The sequence below is a fragment of the Salarias fasciatus genome, chromosome 18 (assembly GCF_902148845.1).
Source record: "Salarias fasciatus chromosome 18, fSalaFa1.1, whole genome shotgun sequence".
NCBI classification, from domain to species: domain Eukaryota; kingdom Metazoa; phylum Chordata; class Actinopteri; order Blenniiformes; family Blenniidae; genus Salarias; species Salarias fasciatus.
Window position 1 is genome coordinate 24563813 of NC_043762.1, and position 15416 is coordinate 24579228.

Consider the following 15416-nt stretch of genomic DNA (forward strand, 5'->3'; position numbering starts at 1 on the left):
ATCTACACTTGTTCATGTGAAATAGAGATGATAATGTTGTTTTAGGCGCTATATTGAAAAAAAAAAAAAACAATTAACCACTGCCTTGAACCAATGCATTTCAACAAAATGTCACCAAAGAAACACAAGAAGGAAAACTGTGTTTAAGGTGACAAGATGAAAGAAAAATTGACATAATTGACAGTTGCTTGTTTTCTCATGCAATATACCACAAGTATTTGAAACAACAGAAAATATGAGCTTCTGCTGTGACAAAGGAGAGAAACAATTATTGAAAGGTTAAAATTATTTCACCCCAAAAAAATGACATTAATAGGATTAGAGTAGTTTAGCAGTCTACTAAACTAAACAGTAAAACGTAGACAGAACGGGAGCAGAGGGGCCTTAAGAAACGGTGTCATTTTCAAGGTGGGGCTCAAACAGCCTCAGAGACGCCCCACAAAGAGATTACTGTCCATCGTCTGTTCCACTTTAAACAACTCACAGGCGGTCGCAGCTGCAGGTAGGCGAAGGCAGGACACACACTGGACCCGTCTCCAGTTCATCACAGGTCAAACACACACTGACGTTCACAGCTGAGGGCCGGTGCTCAAGGTGAATCTGATGTCGACTTTTTGGACAGTGGGACTGAACCAAAGTGCAGGAAGAGAAAGGCCCAAATCCCAGACTCAGAGCAGAGATCTCTCCCTGTGAGGTGGACACATTTAGGATTAGTGCATTAACCACCTCAAAAGTCTAAAGATGAGCAATCACGACCATAACAAGGTCAAATGTGGTAAAACAAGGATGTACCGGAGTGGAGTTCTATGTGTGACTGTCAGGGATCATCTTCATCGCTGTTATTACTGAATCAGCTCAGAGGAAAAGTATTTCTGAAAATATCTGAGGCAGGAACGAAGCCGTGCGGTAATCTGTCCTTGTTCCAGTACAGCCAGTGAAGACGTCACAGGCTCTCTGCGCCTCATTTGCATATATTCAACTTCATACAAATGACCTGAGATGAGGGGAGCGCCGGGGCGAGGCAGCGCAGCTTGAAATGCAACGGATGCGGGAAATCGACGAACACGTACCGCTCACAAACTTCTCTATCAAGTGTTTTCATATATTCAACTGCAGAAAAGCTGAGTTAGACTGAAACCTGTGTGAAACAATGACTTGCTGAGACTCCGGGGTTTCGCTCTGTCTCTGTTCGCCCGTTTCCTGCCTCCACGGATTCAGGTGTCAGCAGCAGCTCGGAGATAATAGGAGGAGCTCTGCAGCCTGGCGCTCGAGTGAAGTTTGATCTGACAGGAACATCCAATGCTTCCTGATCATCCATTGAGCCGACACGGACCCCGCCGAGTCAGCACTCGAGTGTGAAGGCTCAGCAGAAACGCTCTCTAATTTACATTCAGGCTGAAACTCACTCAATCGAGGCAAAAACAAAATCTGAAATGAGAGAAAACACGAGCGGGGAGGCTGGAGGACAGACAGTCCAGAGGCGCTCGCAGACAGCCAGGACTGCCTCACATCAAAGCCCCGCTCTCCTCCTTTGTGTTTTATCAGCACTTTGTTGTCGCGGATCACAGGTGACGCCATCCACTCTCTTCAAAGGGCCAATCAGCCGAGTTTACAAGCTCTCCAGACAAGTTAAGCCGAACACCGGGGACACACCTCTGAGCTCTGAGGATTTACAGACGCCCGCCTCTTTCCCAGGCTCCCTGCAACGCAACACACTCATTTTTTGCTTCTGGACAGTTTCCTCAAGGTCCTGGTGATTAAACTTCACAGTGATTGATAGAATCAACCGAGCAGGAAAATGTCAGAAACGGAAGCTTTGTGTCAGACAGTCGTTCCTGCTTCCAGCACGGAGGTCGATGACTGACTGCCGACGTGCTCCGCAAACACAAACCCACATTTCACACCCATCTCTGAAACCTAAAGGTCAAGGGTGATGCACACTGACACACGGTATCAAACAGACCCCGAGGCAACGTCTTCTAAGACCCGCGATTAGCATGCTCAAGATTTGGGGTTCTGGTTAACCCTAGTCGTCTTTGGTACAAATTTAACAAATAAAACTACCAATTCTCCAATTCCTTATCCTGACCAGACTCCTGGTAATGTCTGGATTTTAGGAGGAACTTCTGATCAACATAATTCTTTATGTGGGCTGACCCATCACAACACAATGTCGGACACTGACATAACTTTTTTTTAATTTTTTAATTCAATAACGATAATCTCACAATGTCCTTTAAAAATGTGATTTCTTTCCCAAATAATGCAGTTAATATGCATCTTGCTAACCAAGACATCCATAGATGGACAAAATGTTTCAGAACAGCAGCTTAACTTCCTTAAACATGTGCATTCAAGAGACTCATGGTCAAACTCCTATTTAGAGAGATGTTCAATGGGGAAACATTCAGGTTCTCTGTCCTCTGAGAGAAACTGTGCAGCAAAGAGTGATTAAAGAAATTTGGGGGTTAAAAAAATCATTTTGCCTCCTGTTCCACAAACAAAAAACAAACAAAAAAACCACATCAGTAAGCTGAATTGTGAAATACCTCACAGTCTTTAATCACTAACTTTTAAAAGCAAACTGTCTTAATGACACAAATATGTGAAATACAGAGTAAATTAAAAAAAAAAATCAAATTACATTCCTCTTTTCCATACTGTCAACAGCTTTGTGCCATTTTTTTGTGAATGATACCGACAGCGCGGAATGTTTAATGAGACTTCTGATCTGACAAAGAAAATAAACACATGACTTTCACTTTGGGGTTAAATGCACCATCAGTGCAGCCGTCAGCTGCAGGGTCTTTCACCCTGGTGGCTAACAGCTAAGCTAACAGCTCACTGACAGTAAACCCCGACACCCCAGTGGCTAAAGACCAGCAAAGTAATAAATCAAATCAACTCTTCAGACTCGCTTGCTGTCATGTTTTTGTTGTCTTGAAAGTCTCAGTATGTTTTACGTTTTTGTGATGAAATTAGATTTTCATATGGAATACATCAAGACAAAAGAGAAAAAAAAGGAAACATGTCGTCCACTAAATGTTCCTCAGATGAAAGACAGTCGAACCAACCGACTGATTCCAGCAGCGATCACACATATTGAGCGTTTTCCCCCCGAAAAAAGACAATAGTTCAGACTGTGTTCTGGTTTTCTTCGCGCTTAAAATCTAATACACAGCACTACATTATAAACAGAATTTAAACTCCAGCTGGACAGCTAGACAATGCATGATGGATTATTTATCTAGCTAAGAACTGACAACCAGCTTCTCAGATGTATAAAAGCGTCGCAGGAGCAGCTGGAACTACTCCGGTCCATCGGACCGGTTCAGATCTGCTGCGAGGATTCCGAGCTTCTGAAGCACGTCATGTTTTCTCTTTGCTTCAGTGCGACCTCGTCGGATTGAAGCATGAACGCAGCACAGACCAGTAGCAGCAAAGCTGATGAGGCCTTCTTCTTGAAGTCATTCCACATGTTTGTGTTTGGTGCAGACTTTGACAGCAGCGTTAACAAACAGACTGTATTAATGCAGCAATCAGTGAAATTCAATAGAATCGGACCAAGTCTGAACACACTCGTTCTCAGGTCCAAGAGCAGAGATCCTAACCAGTGCCATTTCCCTGCCTCCTCCCTTCAATTTCGATTTAACACAACCTCTGAACTTCTTGGGAATTGGTTGTTGCGACATGACGAGTTTAACGGTACAACAGAGGCGACATCAGATGTCCAATTTCAACGTTTCACAGCCAGACGATTTTCTCTTTTCTGTCATTGAAAAGTAGAAAATGTTTTCTTGTGAGGAGAGGGAGAGGTCCTCCAAAAAAAAAAAAAACAAAAAGAAAAGAAAAACTTTAATGTGATCAGCTGGTAAACACAGGGGTGAAAATGTGTTTGTTACACCTTCACCAGCAGTGTTCGGCGATCACCAGCAAAAACAAAAATTCCTGGCTGCGATAACGTGTCTGCATTTTGTACCTGAGCTGCCACAGAGCTGTTAGCAGCCAGGTCAGCGCCGATTTCTACAGCAAACACAATAATGGGTGCTTTCTATCCGAGTACGGACTTACAGGAATATACTACTAAAATAGGTTCAAGCAGTTAATAAATCTATTCTGTACAATCTCAGAGTCGCAGCATTTTCATCGAGTTCCACCTCAGGAGCTGCTCTCAAAACGGACCCCACAATGCAACGACAGTTTCCTGTTTTCACTTGAAAGCGTTGTTGTGTCAACAGTCCCTGACATGACAAGAAACTGCGGAAACAGAATCGGCTCATATAAAGCAGCCTATATTTATAAAGAGCTACTTATATTAGTCATGACTTCGACTCGTGCATCCATCCATAAATCATCAACCGCAGAGCTTCAGAGCCCGGTCTGAAAAGTGATTAATCAGCTGGAACATAAATCTGGAAATGAACGGCCGCAGATATTTTTGGACGAATCGACCTTTTGTTTCATCTCCTGTGGTAAATGAAATGTCACCAAAGGCGAAACCGTGATGAAGTGCTGAGGCCGCGGTCCGACATGTAAAAGCAAGATTTACACAGCCGCAAAGATTTACTTGAATCGATGAAATTCATACACACCATAGATAGATAGAAAGATAGACTGATAGCATGAGAAGCTTATTTATGTGAAAGTGCTTCACTCTATTGTCGGAGCCACCGGAGTCAGCGGGATGAAAAAGCGCCCTGATTCTGTCTTTAGCACTCTTTAAGAGTGACTATCCACGGGGGGAACGGGGGAGAAGTGAGAGCGACCCCGGCAGCCGAACGCGGAGCTGAAGCCGATCTGGGATGATGAAAGACTGAAGCTGGCTTCTGTAAAAGAGGCTGCGGGCTCAGCTGTAATTCACAGGACAGTAATTAAACTGTAAATCTGCCGGAGCCGCCGCCGCTTCATCACCCTCCAACCACAGGAAGCCGCGGCTCATTTAATCCCTGAAGGTTACAGATCACATCCTTCAAGAAAGGCTCAAGAAGACCAATGTTAGAGGAAGTTCCACGAAGACTGCTTTTCGTGCTGCAGATGGCGTTTCCACTGGAGCCCGACAGGAACGCCGGAGGAACGCAAACGACGGACGGGCCAACGCTGTGATGGACCGGCGCCCGGTCCAAGGCGCCACGCTTTCACTCATAAGCTAGAATTGGCTGAAGCCCCGCCCCCGCCGTGACCCACAATGAGATAAAGCGCTATAAAAGATGGATGGATTATACATCCACGGCCTTGGCTCGGCTCGCTGAGCGGCTCGTCTCTCAATCCCAACACTGACAGTTCGATCCCCCAACTCACCCCGTCCATATGGCGTCCTTGGGCAATAGACTCCCAGTGGTGTGTGAGCAGCTCCCATGGCAGCTGTCAGGTGTGTGTGAGTGTGTGTGTGTGTGTGTGTGTGAGAACGGGTTAATAGGGCAGAACACTCCAGCGGTAGGTAAAATGTGCCAGATAAAAAAATTCTATTTACCGTACGGCATCAGAGCTGAAGAACCCTGTGGGAAGAGAGAGACGCTCCCAGAGCTTTGGATGAACATCACAGGAACATTAGGGGAGCCTGATAAGACGGCTGCTGGTCATTTAATCCCACAGGTTATAGATTACTGCCAAGGCCCTTCAGGAACACCGCGGGAACAAGCGGGGAGCTCACGAGGCGGCTTAGAGGACATCCGCAGGACGTTAACAGAGCCTGAAACGGCGTCTGCTGGACATTCAAACCTCAAGGTTACAGATCACCCCGGAGTCCTTCAAGACCAATCACAGCAAGTTGAGAAAATAGCCACAAAAAGGCTGATGTGAGTGTGAGAAGTGCAAGAGCGTTCAGGTAAAACCATCAACGCACAAGAGGAAGTTCAGCAAAACTCTGCTGTTGCAATATGTCACAAAGACATCAAAAATTAACGATCAAGTCTCTAAATAACCACCTAGTGAGATTTAACAGAACACTATGAGAACGTAGAACCTTAAAAACATGAAAGAAACGATATAAGAACAGTGGAAGTATATTAGATAATTAGACAAACTCACTATGAGAACATAACAGGAACACTGAGAAGCACTAAGAGAAGATCAGAACCTTCAGAGTAAACAGTGAAGGAACATCTGGAGAACACAGTGAGAACGTTTACAGCCTTTGAAGGCCACAGATCATTTCATGAGGAATACAGGAACTCTCAGAAAACAGTGGAACCCAACAGGAACATTAGACTTAACACTTCTAGAACATCAAACCCGTAGGCAAACACTGTAGACGTACCACATCATTACAGGAGAACCTTAGAGAAGCACTATGAGAACAACGATGGCGTGCACTGGTGTCTTTAAAGGGCAGTTCAACAACTTGGAGTTGACTCAAGAGTGTTGACCAAAAGATGCTGACTCAGTATTTCACTTCTGCAACACCAGAAACAGCTTGAAGTCCTGACCCACAATGCAACTTGAACCGTTACTGGTAGAACCGTCTCAGAAATCTCACAACAAGGGCTGCAAACGAAAGGCTGAAAGTAACAGTGAAGGAACAGGAGACCTTTCATGCACATTCCTACAACTTCCACATGCACATGCAGCCTGTGGGTGACTGGAGTGTGCTGACTGGATATGTGCTGCTATTGGTGGCTCATTTTCACCATTCTGACAGATTTTCAGTCTGTCTACATACAAAATATCATTTCATGGCCGCTGATCCTGGTCTGAAGCTCATCTCATAGTGAGTGGTGCTGGTCTGAAGCTGGTTATTACTGGTCTACGATTGCGTCTATGTTAATGCCACGATGCCATTAGTAAACCTGCACTCAGATGCACACACACACACTGACCCATGCTGTGCAGCGCAGATGCATCACCAGCATTAAACAAGCACAGAGCAGCAAGAACACGATGCTGGTCCACAGTTTCTTCCAGTCCGGAAACGAGCAGAACACAGTTAAGATGAACAGAGCTGTCAGGATGGTGTGGAACTGTACACTGTGTTTATTATTTCCTTCAGTTTGTTTTTTGCTGGATGGCTGTGGCTGTGCTGCTCCAGAAGCAAAAGTTTAGCTCTGCCTGTGTGTGTTGTTCTGACTAAGCTGGACATTTTCCTTTGATCGATAAGCCTCCACTCACTTTGAACCTGGAGCGGGATGCACTTACCGGAACCAGTGTGTGTGTGTGTGTGTGTGTGTGTGTGTGTGTGTGTGTGTGTGTGTGTGTGTGTGTGTGTGTGTGTGTGTGTGTGTTGTCTGCCACCTCAGTAAAAATCAGCCTCCAGCTGCTCAAGTGAATAAGTGATGAAGCTCCTCCGCTGAAGCAGCTTTAAACTCCTATTCATCAGTCAGATTCAGGTTTAAGGATTTTTTCTCCACTATTCCAGAATATTATACTGAAAACACTTGAACATGAATTAAAATCCACATATCTAGTTTGGCAAATGAGTCAGGAGGATACTGAAGCTTCCTTTCAGATGCTTTCGGATTATCAGAAAGATTCAGTCTACAATCAGTGTTCGAGTTGGGTTTTAAAGGTTTGTGATTGTTACTGACTTGAACTTCACAGAACAAGAGAGGCTCTGTTACCATAATATATAAAAAATATCCAATTATAAACAGAAAGCTACAAAACAATTAGAAAATCTGCTGGTATATAACTATAAAGTCATGTAGATTGTTTGTCTGTTTGGTGGAATAAACACATTTTAAAATATTGCTGTAAAACAACTGAAAGTCAGACCATATTTTTGATTAATCTCATTTACATCACCAACATGTTTTTAAATGAGAGATATTCGTAGGTGCAGTAAAGTTCCGGTGAGCACGGAGCGTCGTGGCCCAGTGCGGTGAACTCACCTGCACCTGGTACATGTCTCCGGCTCAGTCACTCCTCCGGCGGACGGCGGGTCGCAGCTGCAGCCGCAGCCGCCTCAAGTCCACCCCGAGCCGGCTCCGCGGGGACGCACCGCCCGGCGCCTGTCCGGGGGAACCGCTGCACGCCTCGCGCGGATGCTCGGGTGCCGTCGGCGGTCCGGTCCGGTCCGTGCTGTCGGCGCTCCGTGCGTCCCGGCCCGTGCTCGCTGCCCGGCGTGTGTCCCGGTCCGTGCACGCCGGTCCTTTCCGTGTCCCGCTCCGTCCTCCCGGTCCGCCCCGTCAAGCCCGTCCGACGCCGTGACACCCGAGCGCTGCGAGGTCCGCTTCTCATCTCTCCCCGCTCCGGCGGAGGGCGAGATGAAAATAAACCGAGCGGAGCCGAACACTTCCGACTGAGTCCGAAGACAGCCGAGCTGCACACAGCAGCGGCCCGCCGGGGCTTTTCACCATAAAAGCACCACGCGCGGTCTGTTCTCTCAGTTTCACTTTGATGTTCACTTACTTTTTGATTTCTATCTTTTTAGTAAGTTTAATTTTGCTTAAAATAAAAAGAGTTGAATGGCCTCGTCTGTATAAACGTGGTATTCTTACAAAGCTCTTTAGCGTTATGGAAGTCTGTGATGAACAAATACAAACGTTGGTGTGCCTGGAGAGCTCTGTAAAGTTATACAAGAATACAAGAATAATTTAAAAAGTGGAAAGATAAAGAAGAAAATGTTTACTCTACTGTACCACAGGCTCATTGTGTCTGATGAGTAGTCATGCAGCTCACTTATAAAGGTTTTGTGTAATTGTTATCTGTTTTTGAAATACTGCGAAAACTCTAAAGAGTAGCAACATGAAACTGAAGAGGAATATTCTGTAAAATGTCAAAAAGGTTTTCAAAATCCCTGATTTTTCCACTATTCATAGTTATTGTGTTGTTCTAAAATGTGTTTATTTTTAACACTAGTTTTACTTAGGTTCATTTTGTCACATAGTTTACTCTTCTGATTCAGATAACTGAAGTTAAAATGATCTGAAGAAAAGAATTTATTGATATGATGCACATCATTTACCAGCAACAAATTCAATAGCATCTACAGCTTCACAAAGGCTGCATTTGTCACTGAAATCCAGTGAGATCAGGAACAAGATAGTAAGATGAGTTGATGTTTGGTCATTTTTTGTGTTTTTTGATCTCTCTGGAGCAAGTTTGGCCTTTATTTGATCGTTACACCAATTGATTAATAATTGCAGGGGATTTTAAAACACGCTCATCACAGACACAGAGTTCACACTCGGGTTGACCTGTCAGCTACCCATAAGACCCTGAGTCCACAAACATCAGCTCAGTCTGTAAAAGTAAAGACAACTTTCTATAGGTTGAATCAACTCATCCTAATGATGTCTTCATCTCTCCACTAATGATCATAAACTGACTGGGAGACACATTTCCTTTACCTACAGAAGAACACTCCTGAGGATTTTCATACAGTCAACTTTTCAACCATTTTTGAGCTGAAGGAAAACATTCCTTCCTTCTTTACATTACGTAGAATTTTAAATTGACCAGAAGGGTGATATGTTATTAGACCATAGAGACTGGTCCACAAAAATGTGGAGGGATTTTAGGGAATCAGTATTCTTCCTGTCCTGGAAAAACTTGGATGAACCACAAGAATGATCCTCATTCCTGTTCCCACATTAAAAGTAACACAACTCTTCTCCGTCAGTTCTTGTCAAGAAAGGCAGTTTCCAGCCTGTTGTGACCAAATTGCTTTAATTTTGAAGTTCTGGCATGTCGGAGACGGGAAAGGAGGGTCCATCGTCCTTCTCTGGAGGGGAAAATGATGGGAATACACGGAAGTGAAGATGGACACATGACAAGAGAAGACACTTCAGTTATCCACTGGTGGCTGGAATTCAGACTGTGCCTCCGTCATGCTCGCAGATTATGTCAAAATGATGGAGTCTGTGATCAGTGGTTGTCTTCTCTCACCTTTGAGGTGTTGAAGCTGTGATCAGGTCAGTATCAGCTTCAGCTGAGGGCAGAGCCTTAAAGAATTCCCAGTGGAAGGAATCTTTATCTGTGGACTCTGGTTTTCACGGTGTGTTTGATCATTCTCACTGTTCCCTGAGGATTAAGAACTTTTTTTTCTAGAAAAAAGCACAAAAAAATATCTGAATGGTCCCAGAATGCAGCTGGACAGCTAACACGCTACCATGCTAATCATAGGGGATCAAGTACTTTCAGACACCTACACGTGGCAGGTCAAAGGTCGCTGGTTTCTGGTGGAGGACTGAGACGGTAGTTTGGGTTCAGAGTTTGATGCTGGGTTTGGATCCCAGCCGGATTTTGGTTTTTGGAGACATCAGAGGCGAGCGAGCCATCAGAGGCGTGCGGGTCAGCACAGGTGACCTGGGTACCTGGCTGAGCCTCTGCTGCTGAGGAGTCCTCGCCCAGGTCAGCCGGGACGTCCTGGGCGGGGGCCGGGGCGGCGGCGACGGCTCCCTCGCCACCTTCACGGTGTTTTTCCCGTACAGCCTCCTCTCGTACTGCAGCAGCTGCTCCCAGAAGCCGGCGTTGAGCCGGACGTAGGGCCGGCTCTCCTGCACCCAGCGGTGCGCCTGGCACAGCGTCACTCCTCGGTAGCGCATCAGGTACGCCATCACCAGCGCCGGCGAGCGACTCATCCCGGCGGCGCAGTGCACCAGCGTGCCCCCGCCCCGGTTGCCGTGGATGCGCTCAGCCACGCGGTCGAAGTGGTCGCCGAGGCGGGCGCTGGGCAGGTCGGACACCGGGATGCGCAGGCACTCCACCCCGGGGTAGGTGGGGCAGGCGTGGTTCAGGGTGGCGTTGACGATGAGGGTGATGCCTTTCTGAGACACCAGAGTGGCGTTCATGGGCGCTTCGGCCCCACTGAGGAACAGCGTGGGCGTGATCTGTGACAGCGCCATCTGATGGACACACAGAAAACAGCTCAGAGTCTTACGTCCTGTCTACACGACGTTTCCAGTGAGAACACACCGGCTTTGTGTTTTTATTTCAGAAAGGTTTAGCATTAACGTGGCATAGTTTTGAAAACGATATCTGTTTACATGAATGCGGCAGAAACGATGAGAATGCTGCAGTTCACATGCCAGGCCACAGGTGGTGCTGTTGGTTGGTTTTAGAATAGAATCACACAGATATACAACCAAAGGTAATAAACATTCACAATGGCGAGTACACAAACATTCAGACGGACAAACAGGCAAGTTAGACTGACACTTGACTGAGTCATGACGCTCTGTCAGTCACTCCATTGTTGTTATTGTCTGTATCGACTCGCGGCGTGCATGCGCAGCAGCAGCAGTTCAGAAAACTTTCCACAGAAATGAAGTTGTAGTGTTTTCAGAAAGTAGTGTTTTCTTTCATTTCCAGGGAGACGGATTAAACAGGCAGTTGTACCTTGAGAGTCGTTCTCAAAAATGTTGTGTTGAACACTATCGTCATGTAAGCAGACACACATTCAAAGTTTTCCGTTTTCACATGAAAGCGTTGTCATGTAAACAGCCTGAGAGAGCGCCACCTGCTGAAGGGGGCTCATCATTTTGATTCCCTGTTAACAGCGAAACTGTCAGCTGGAATTATGTATTGTTTTTCTGTTTTTGTATTAGAAAATATTTCAGTTCGGAAGGCAACATTTTTATAACCATGCACACACTGAAATGTTGAAAATGATGTAGTTAGTATGAACAGCCACTAGTTGGTGCTGTATTTATGTGACAAAACCTGCATGCATGCAGGCAGTAGTTAAATTCAGCTCCTTTAAGCTGCCTGTCTTCATCAGCTCCCTCACACAGATGCTGTCGTGGTAAACGTGCTCATTTGGAGAAGAGCTGTTAAATTCAGAAGGCTGAGCAGCACAAACATTCCGCACATTTTTAATCAATCAGTTACAAGATCAATATTCTCACACATCAAATAAAGCAACAACAACCATTTGTACACGTCTGACACTTCTTATGTAACTGAGTTAGGTATGAGTAAAATGATTGGCTGGGATTTTTTTATTTCATTCTCCCAGGATGGAATTCAGTCAACAAGATGAGAACTCCTACATCATGTTGTTCAAAGTTAATGTTGAAATAGATCAATGTAGTGTGGGCTTCCTCAGGGGAAATCATCATGAAAAATAGATAAATAGAGGCTAAAGATAATGATTATTCTCTTGAAACATATTTTGTGAGGGTAATGTATCATTATTATGCATTATGAATGTAATGTGGACATATAGCATGCACCAGGGTAAAAATGGAGCTTTTCATTGTCAGTGGATCCCAACAGCCATTGACCATTACATACACGGTCCTCTCACACTTCCTTCCCTGCACATCAAATATGTTCGTAATTCCCCTGGAGATGTACATGCATAATCTTAGCTCTCATTCCACTGCAAGGTTGTTTTAATAGACTTTTAAATGACGATATCTATCAACCAGACACACCGAGGGCACACTAAAAAATGTGTGTGAAGCAATGTTTCTGTACAGTCAATATGAGGGACACAAAACAGAAAGCTGAGTCTAAACATGATTCCTCGGGTTTAAAAGGCAGAAACAGGCCCCTTTACACATGTCCAGGTCAAATTCACCACAATTCACCACAGTTTAAATGTGTTTCTTTGCATTACCTTCTGCCTCTTCGGATCCCGGCTGTAAATAAGACTCACACTCACTCACTCAATCTCACACACACACACACACACACACACACACACACACACACACACACACACACACACACACACACACACACACACACTCTCACGCGCACACTCCATAGATGGTGGTGCATGCTGGTTTTCCAGCCAATCATCTGTGGAGGTAATTTTAGGCCCAACAGCTGAAAACTGTCCCTGAAGACAGAAAGTCAAAGGTCTTGTTTCAAAATGTACAAGAAACACGTGAACACACACACACACATTTAGATTAAAGCGGGGCGGGGGGGCGTTGTAAAAATGTATTTTTAATATAATATTATTGAGGGTTTTGTGAAGGCTTTTGTGAAGCGTTTCTTTCTGTGTCCAGCAGAGGGCAGCGCCGCGCCACGCAGCCGGAAGTACACTGTAATAAAACCGCCCGAAGAAGCGGTGGTGCTAACAATTAGCTGTTAGCTAGCTCCCGAGGAGCCTCATCCAACATGGCGGACATAAACAGACAGCTGCAGGAGTACCTGGCCCAGTCCAAAGCTGGACCCGCCAAGACTGTCTCCCAGTCCAGCTCCAGCACCGCGCTGGACATGGACGACCCGGACCCGGTCCCAGGGAGCTGGTTCGGCCGGTGGTCCAGCCCGTGGTCCGGCCAGGGCTCCGCTCAGAGCTCCAGTGGAAACAGCGGCCTTTCCTGGCCGTGGTCGGCCGAGCCGGACCCCTGCCTGCCGGGCATGAGCCGGCGGCAGCGGCTGGTGGCCGCCGGGGTCTGCGTGTGTTTCTCGGCGCTGTGTTTCGGACTGTCGGCGCTCTACGCCCCGCTGCTGCTGCTCTACGCCCGGAAGTTCGCGCTGCTGTGGTCGCTCGGCTCCCTGTTCGCCATCGCGGCCGTGGCCATCCTGCGGGGCCCCAGCCGGCTGCTGGCCGGCCTGCCCACCTCCCCGGGGGCCGCCGTGTACCTGGTGACGCTCGGAGGGACTCTGTACGCGGCGCTGAGCCTCCACAGCACCGTGTTGACGGCGCTGGGAGCCGCCCTGCAGGTCGCCGTCATCGTCGGGTACGTGGTGTCGCTGCTGCCCGGAGGCAGCGCCGGGATGCGCTTCATGGGCGGGATGGCCGCGTCCGCCATCAAAAGGACCGTGTCCGGGAAAACCATGCCCATCTGACCGGGACCGGGACCACGGACCTGGATCGTATCTGCTGTGCAGAGCCCCGGGTTCTGGATCGGCCTCTGGGATACCCTGAGCGGGTGTGCAGGCCTGGCCTGGGAATTGAACCCTCACTGCTTACAAACTGGATTTTCTGAGGACCAAATGACATTTATTAACATTTCCTACCTAAAACTAATGACCCAAACCCGGGTACCTGGGTAGGAGGTCGGTGTGGGTGCTGCTGGGAAAGTTCAGTGAAACTTCATTAAAACCAAAGTTAACTCTGCTTTTTGGTGGTTTTTCAGATTTGTGGAACACTTTGAGGATGGAAAGGAAAGCTCAGACCGGGAGAAGGGATGGATCTGTTTTAGTTGCTGTCACACCCAGAAAGTAGCCAGAAAAACCTGAAGCAGAGCAACACCAAAGCGTCTTGAACCAGAAATAAAGCCTGAGCAGTTTAAAACCAGTCCAACCCGAGAGATGTCAAGCAGTGAATAAATGAGATAAAAACAGAAACAGATGATCCTGATAGTCTGACCTCAAAGGAACTTGTTTCTCACCTAAACACAAACTGCATCTTTTTTAATTACAGCGTCACATCGGAATAATGATTTTTGGAGAAAGTTAAGGCCAGAACTTTAGATGATGCCAACATCTGGCACAGTGATGAACAGTTAAAAACCAGCCCTGTTTTTGTCCAAAACTAACATCAGTAAAACTGCAGGTAACTGTCAGTTATTCATCTGGGCTTGTATTCAACCAAAGTTCAGTTTTTCAGACTGGCTGGAACCAGTTGAGATCTATTATGTGAATATCCTGATGTGACAAATACATGAAACTAGTGAAGGGTCATTCAAGACGATGTACTGTCACATTTTAAATTATTTGAGATTATTAATCATCAAATGAAAGGAGAGAATTGGAAACTGGAGATTTCATTTCATTCCACACGATCGTTGAATAGTTCATTTCATCTGGTGTGCAGTATTTAATTTCCTCAGAGAAAAATGGCAGCAAAATGGATGTTAAAAAAACAAGAAGCTGTGATTCCAAGTAGCTTTTAAGTGATCTGATGTTTTGAAACATTTGAACACTGAAACTAAAACTAACCTGTAAAAAAATCTGTGGACTGACTGTGTAAAGTTTCAAAACATTAACAGCAGTTTGTTTACACGCCTCAGCCAGATTATCATCAGTAAGCACGAGGATTATGAGGGAGTCATTTACCAGGTTGACCTTTGTTTTCACTCTTCCCTTCATGCTGGACTTCCTCAGCCGTCATGGCACGCCACCGGGAAGTGTTCTGCTCTCAGATCACCTGATGGCCTGATGGCCCAGCCACAGTAAAACTGATATTCTACAGCAAACGTGTCAAACATAAGGCCCGTGGGCCAAACCTGCCTCCAAAAGTGGCTCCAATCTGACCCGAAAACAAAGCAACTGCTATAAAAGATATTTGGACATTTGAGAGTATTTTACATCAGACGGTTTCAATAAAATAGGTGTTACGTTAAGACTGTAATCATTTTCTGTAGTAAATGTTTGTGAAAATAAACATTTTCATCACACACTTTGAAAAACTAAAGTTTGAATTTAATGGTTATGGCACTATTTTACTGGTCACTCGGGAGTAAAATGGGCTTTATCTGATCGCTGAACTGTGTTTGACATCCTTAAACTTAAGGGAAGAAATTCAGTATTTGATAAGTTGCACGTAGATATTTAGATTTTTTTTTTTTTTTTTAATC

The 15416-nt window shown here is 45.8% G+C and overlaps 3 protein-coding genes across 5 annotated transcripts in view; 1 reads left to right on the forward strand and 2 right to left on the reverse strand.

Moving 5' to 3' along the window:
- The window catches only part of pex5lb (peroxisomal biogenesis factor 5-like b), a 40513-nt gene extending 32294 nt beyond the window's left edge, over positions 1-8219 (reverse strand). For 2 of the 3 annotated variants that reach the window (XM_030115385.1, XM_030115384.1), the window contains exon 1: positions 7824-8219. In XM_030115385.1, the coding sequence (XP_029971245.1) occupies positions 7824-7838 (15 nt within the window). In that variant the 5' untranslated portion in view covers positions 7839-8219. The remainder of the gene's footprint in view (positions 1-7823) is intronic. The other variant, XM_030115386.1, reaches the window with a different exon arrangement.
- A 1923-nt stretch (positions 8220-10142) lies between these two features.
- LOC115406119 (dual specificity protein phosphatase 18) lies at positions 10143-10781 on the reverse strand. The gene has a single exon (XM_030116025.1). It carries the CDS (start codon positions 10779-10781, stop codon positions 10143-10145), a length of 639 nt encoding a protein of 212 aa, XP_029971885.1.
- A 2185-nt stretch (positions 10782-12966) lies between these two features.
- On the forward strand, positions 12967-15238 carry sft2d3 (SFT2 domain containing 3). The gene has a single exon (XM_030114889.1). It carries the CDS (start codon positions 13009-13011, stop codon positions 13681-13683), a length of 675 nt encoding a protein of 224 aa, XP_029970749.1. The 5' UTR covers positions 12967-13008; the 3' UTR covers positions 13684-15238.
- The last annotated feature ends 178 nt before the right edge of the window (positions 15239-15416 follow it).

Coding starts and splice junctions, on each gene's coding strand:
- LOC115406119 (XM_030116025.1), bottom strand. CDS start 10,781: ATGGCGCTGTCACAGATCACGCCCACGCTGTTCCTCAGTGGGGCCGAA.
- sft2d3 (XM_030114889.1), top strand. CDS start 13,009: ATGGCGGACATAAACAGACAGCTGCAGGAGTACCTGGCCCAGTCCAAA.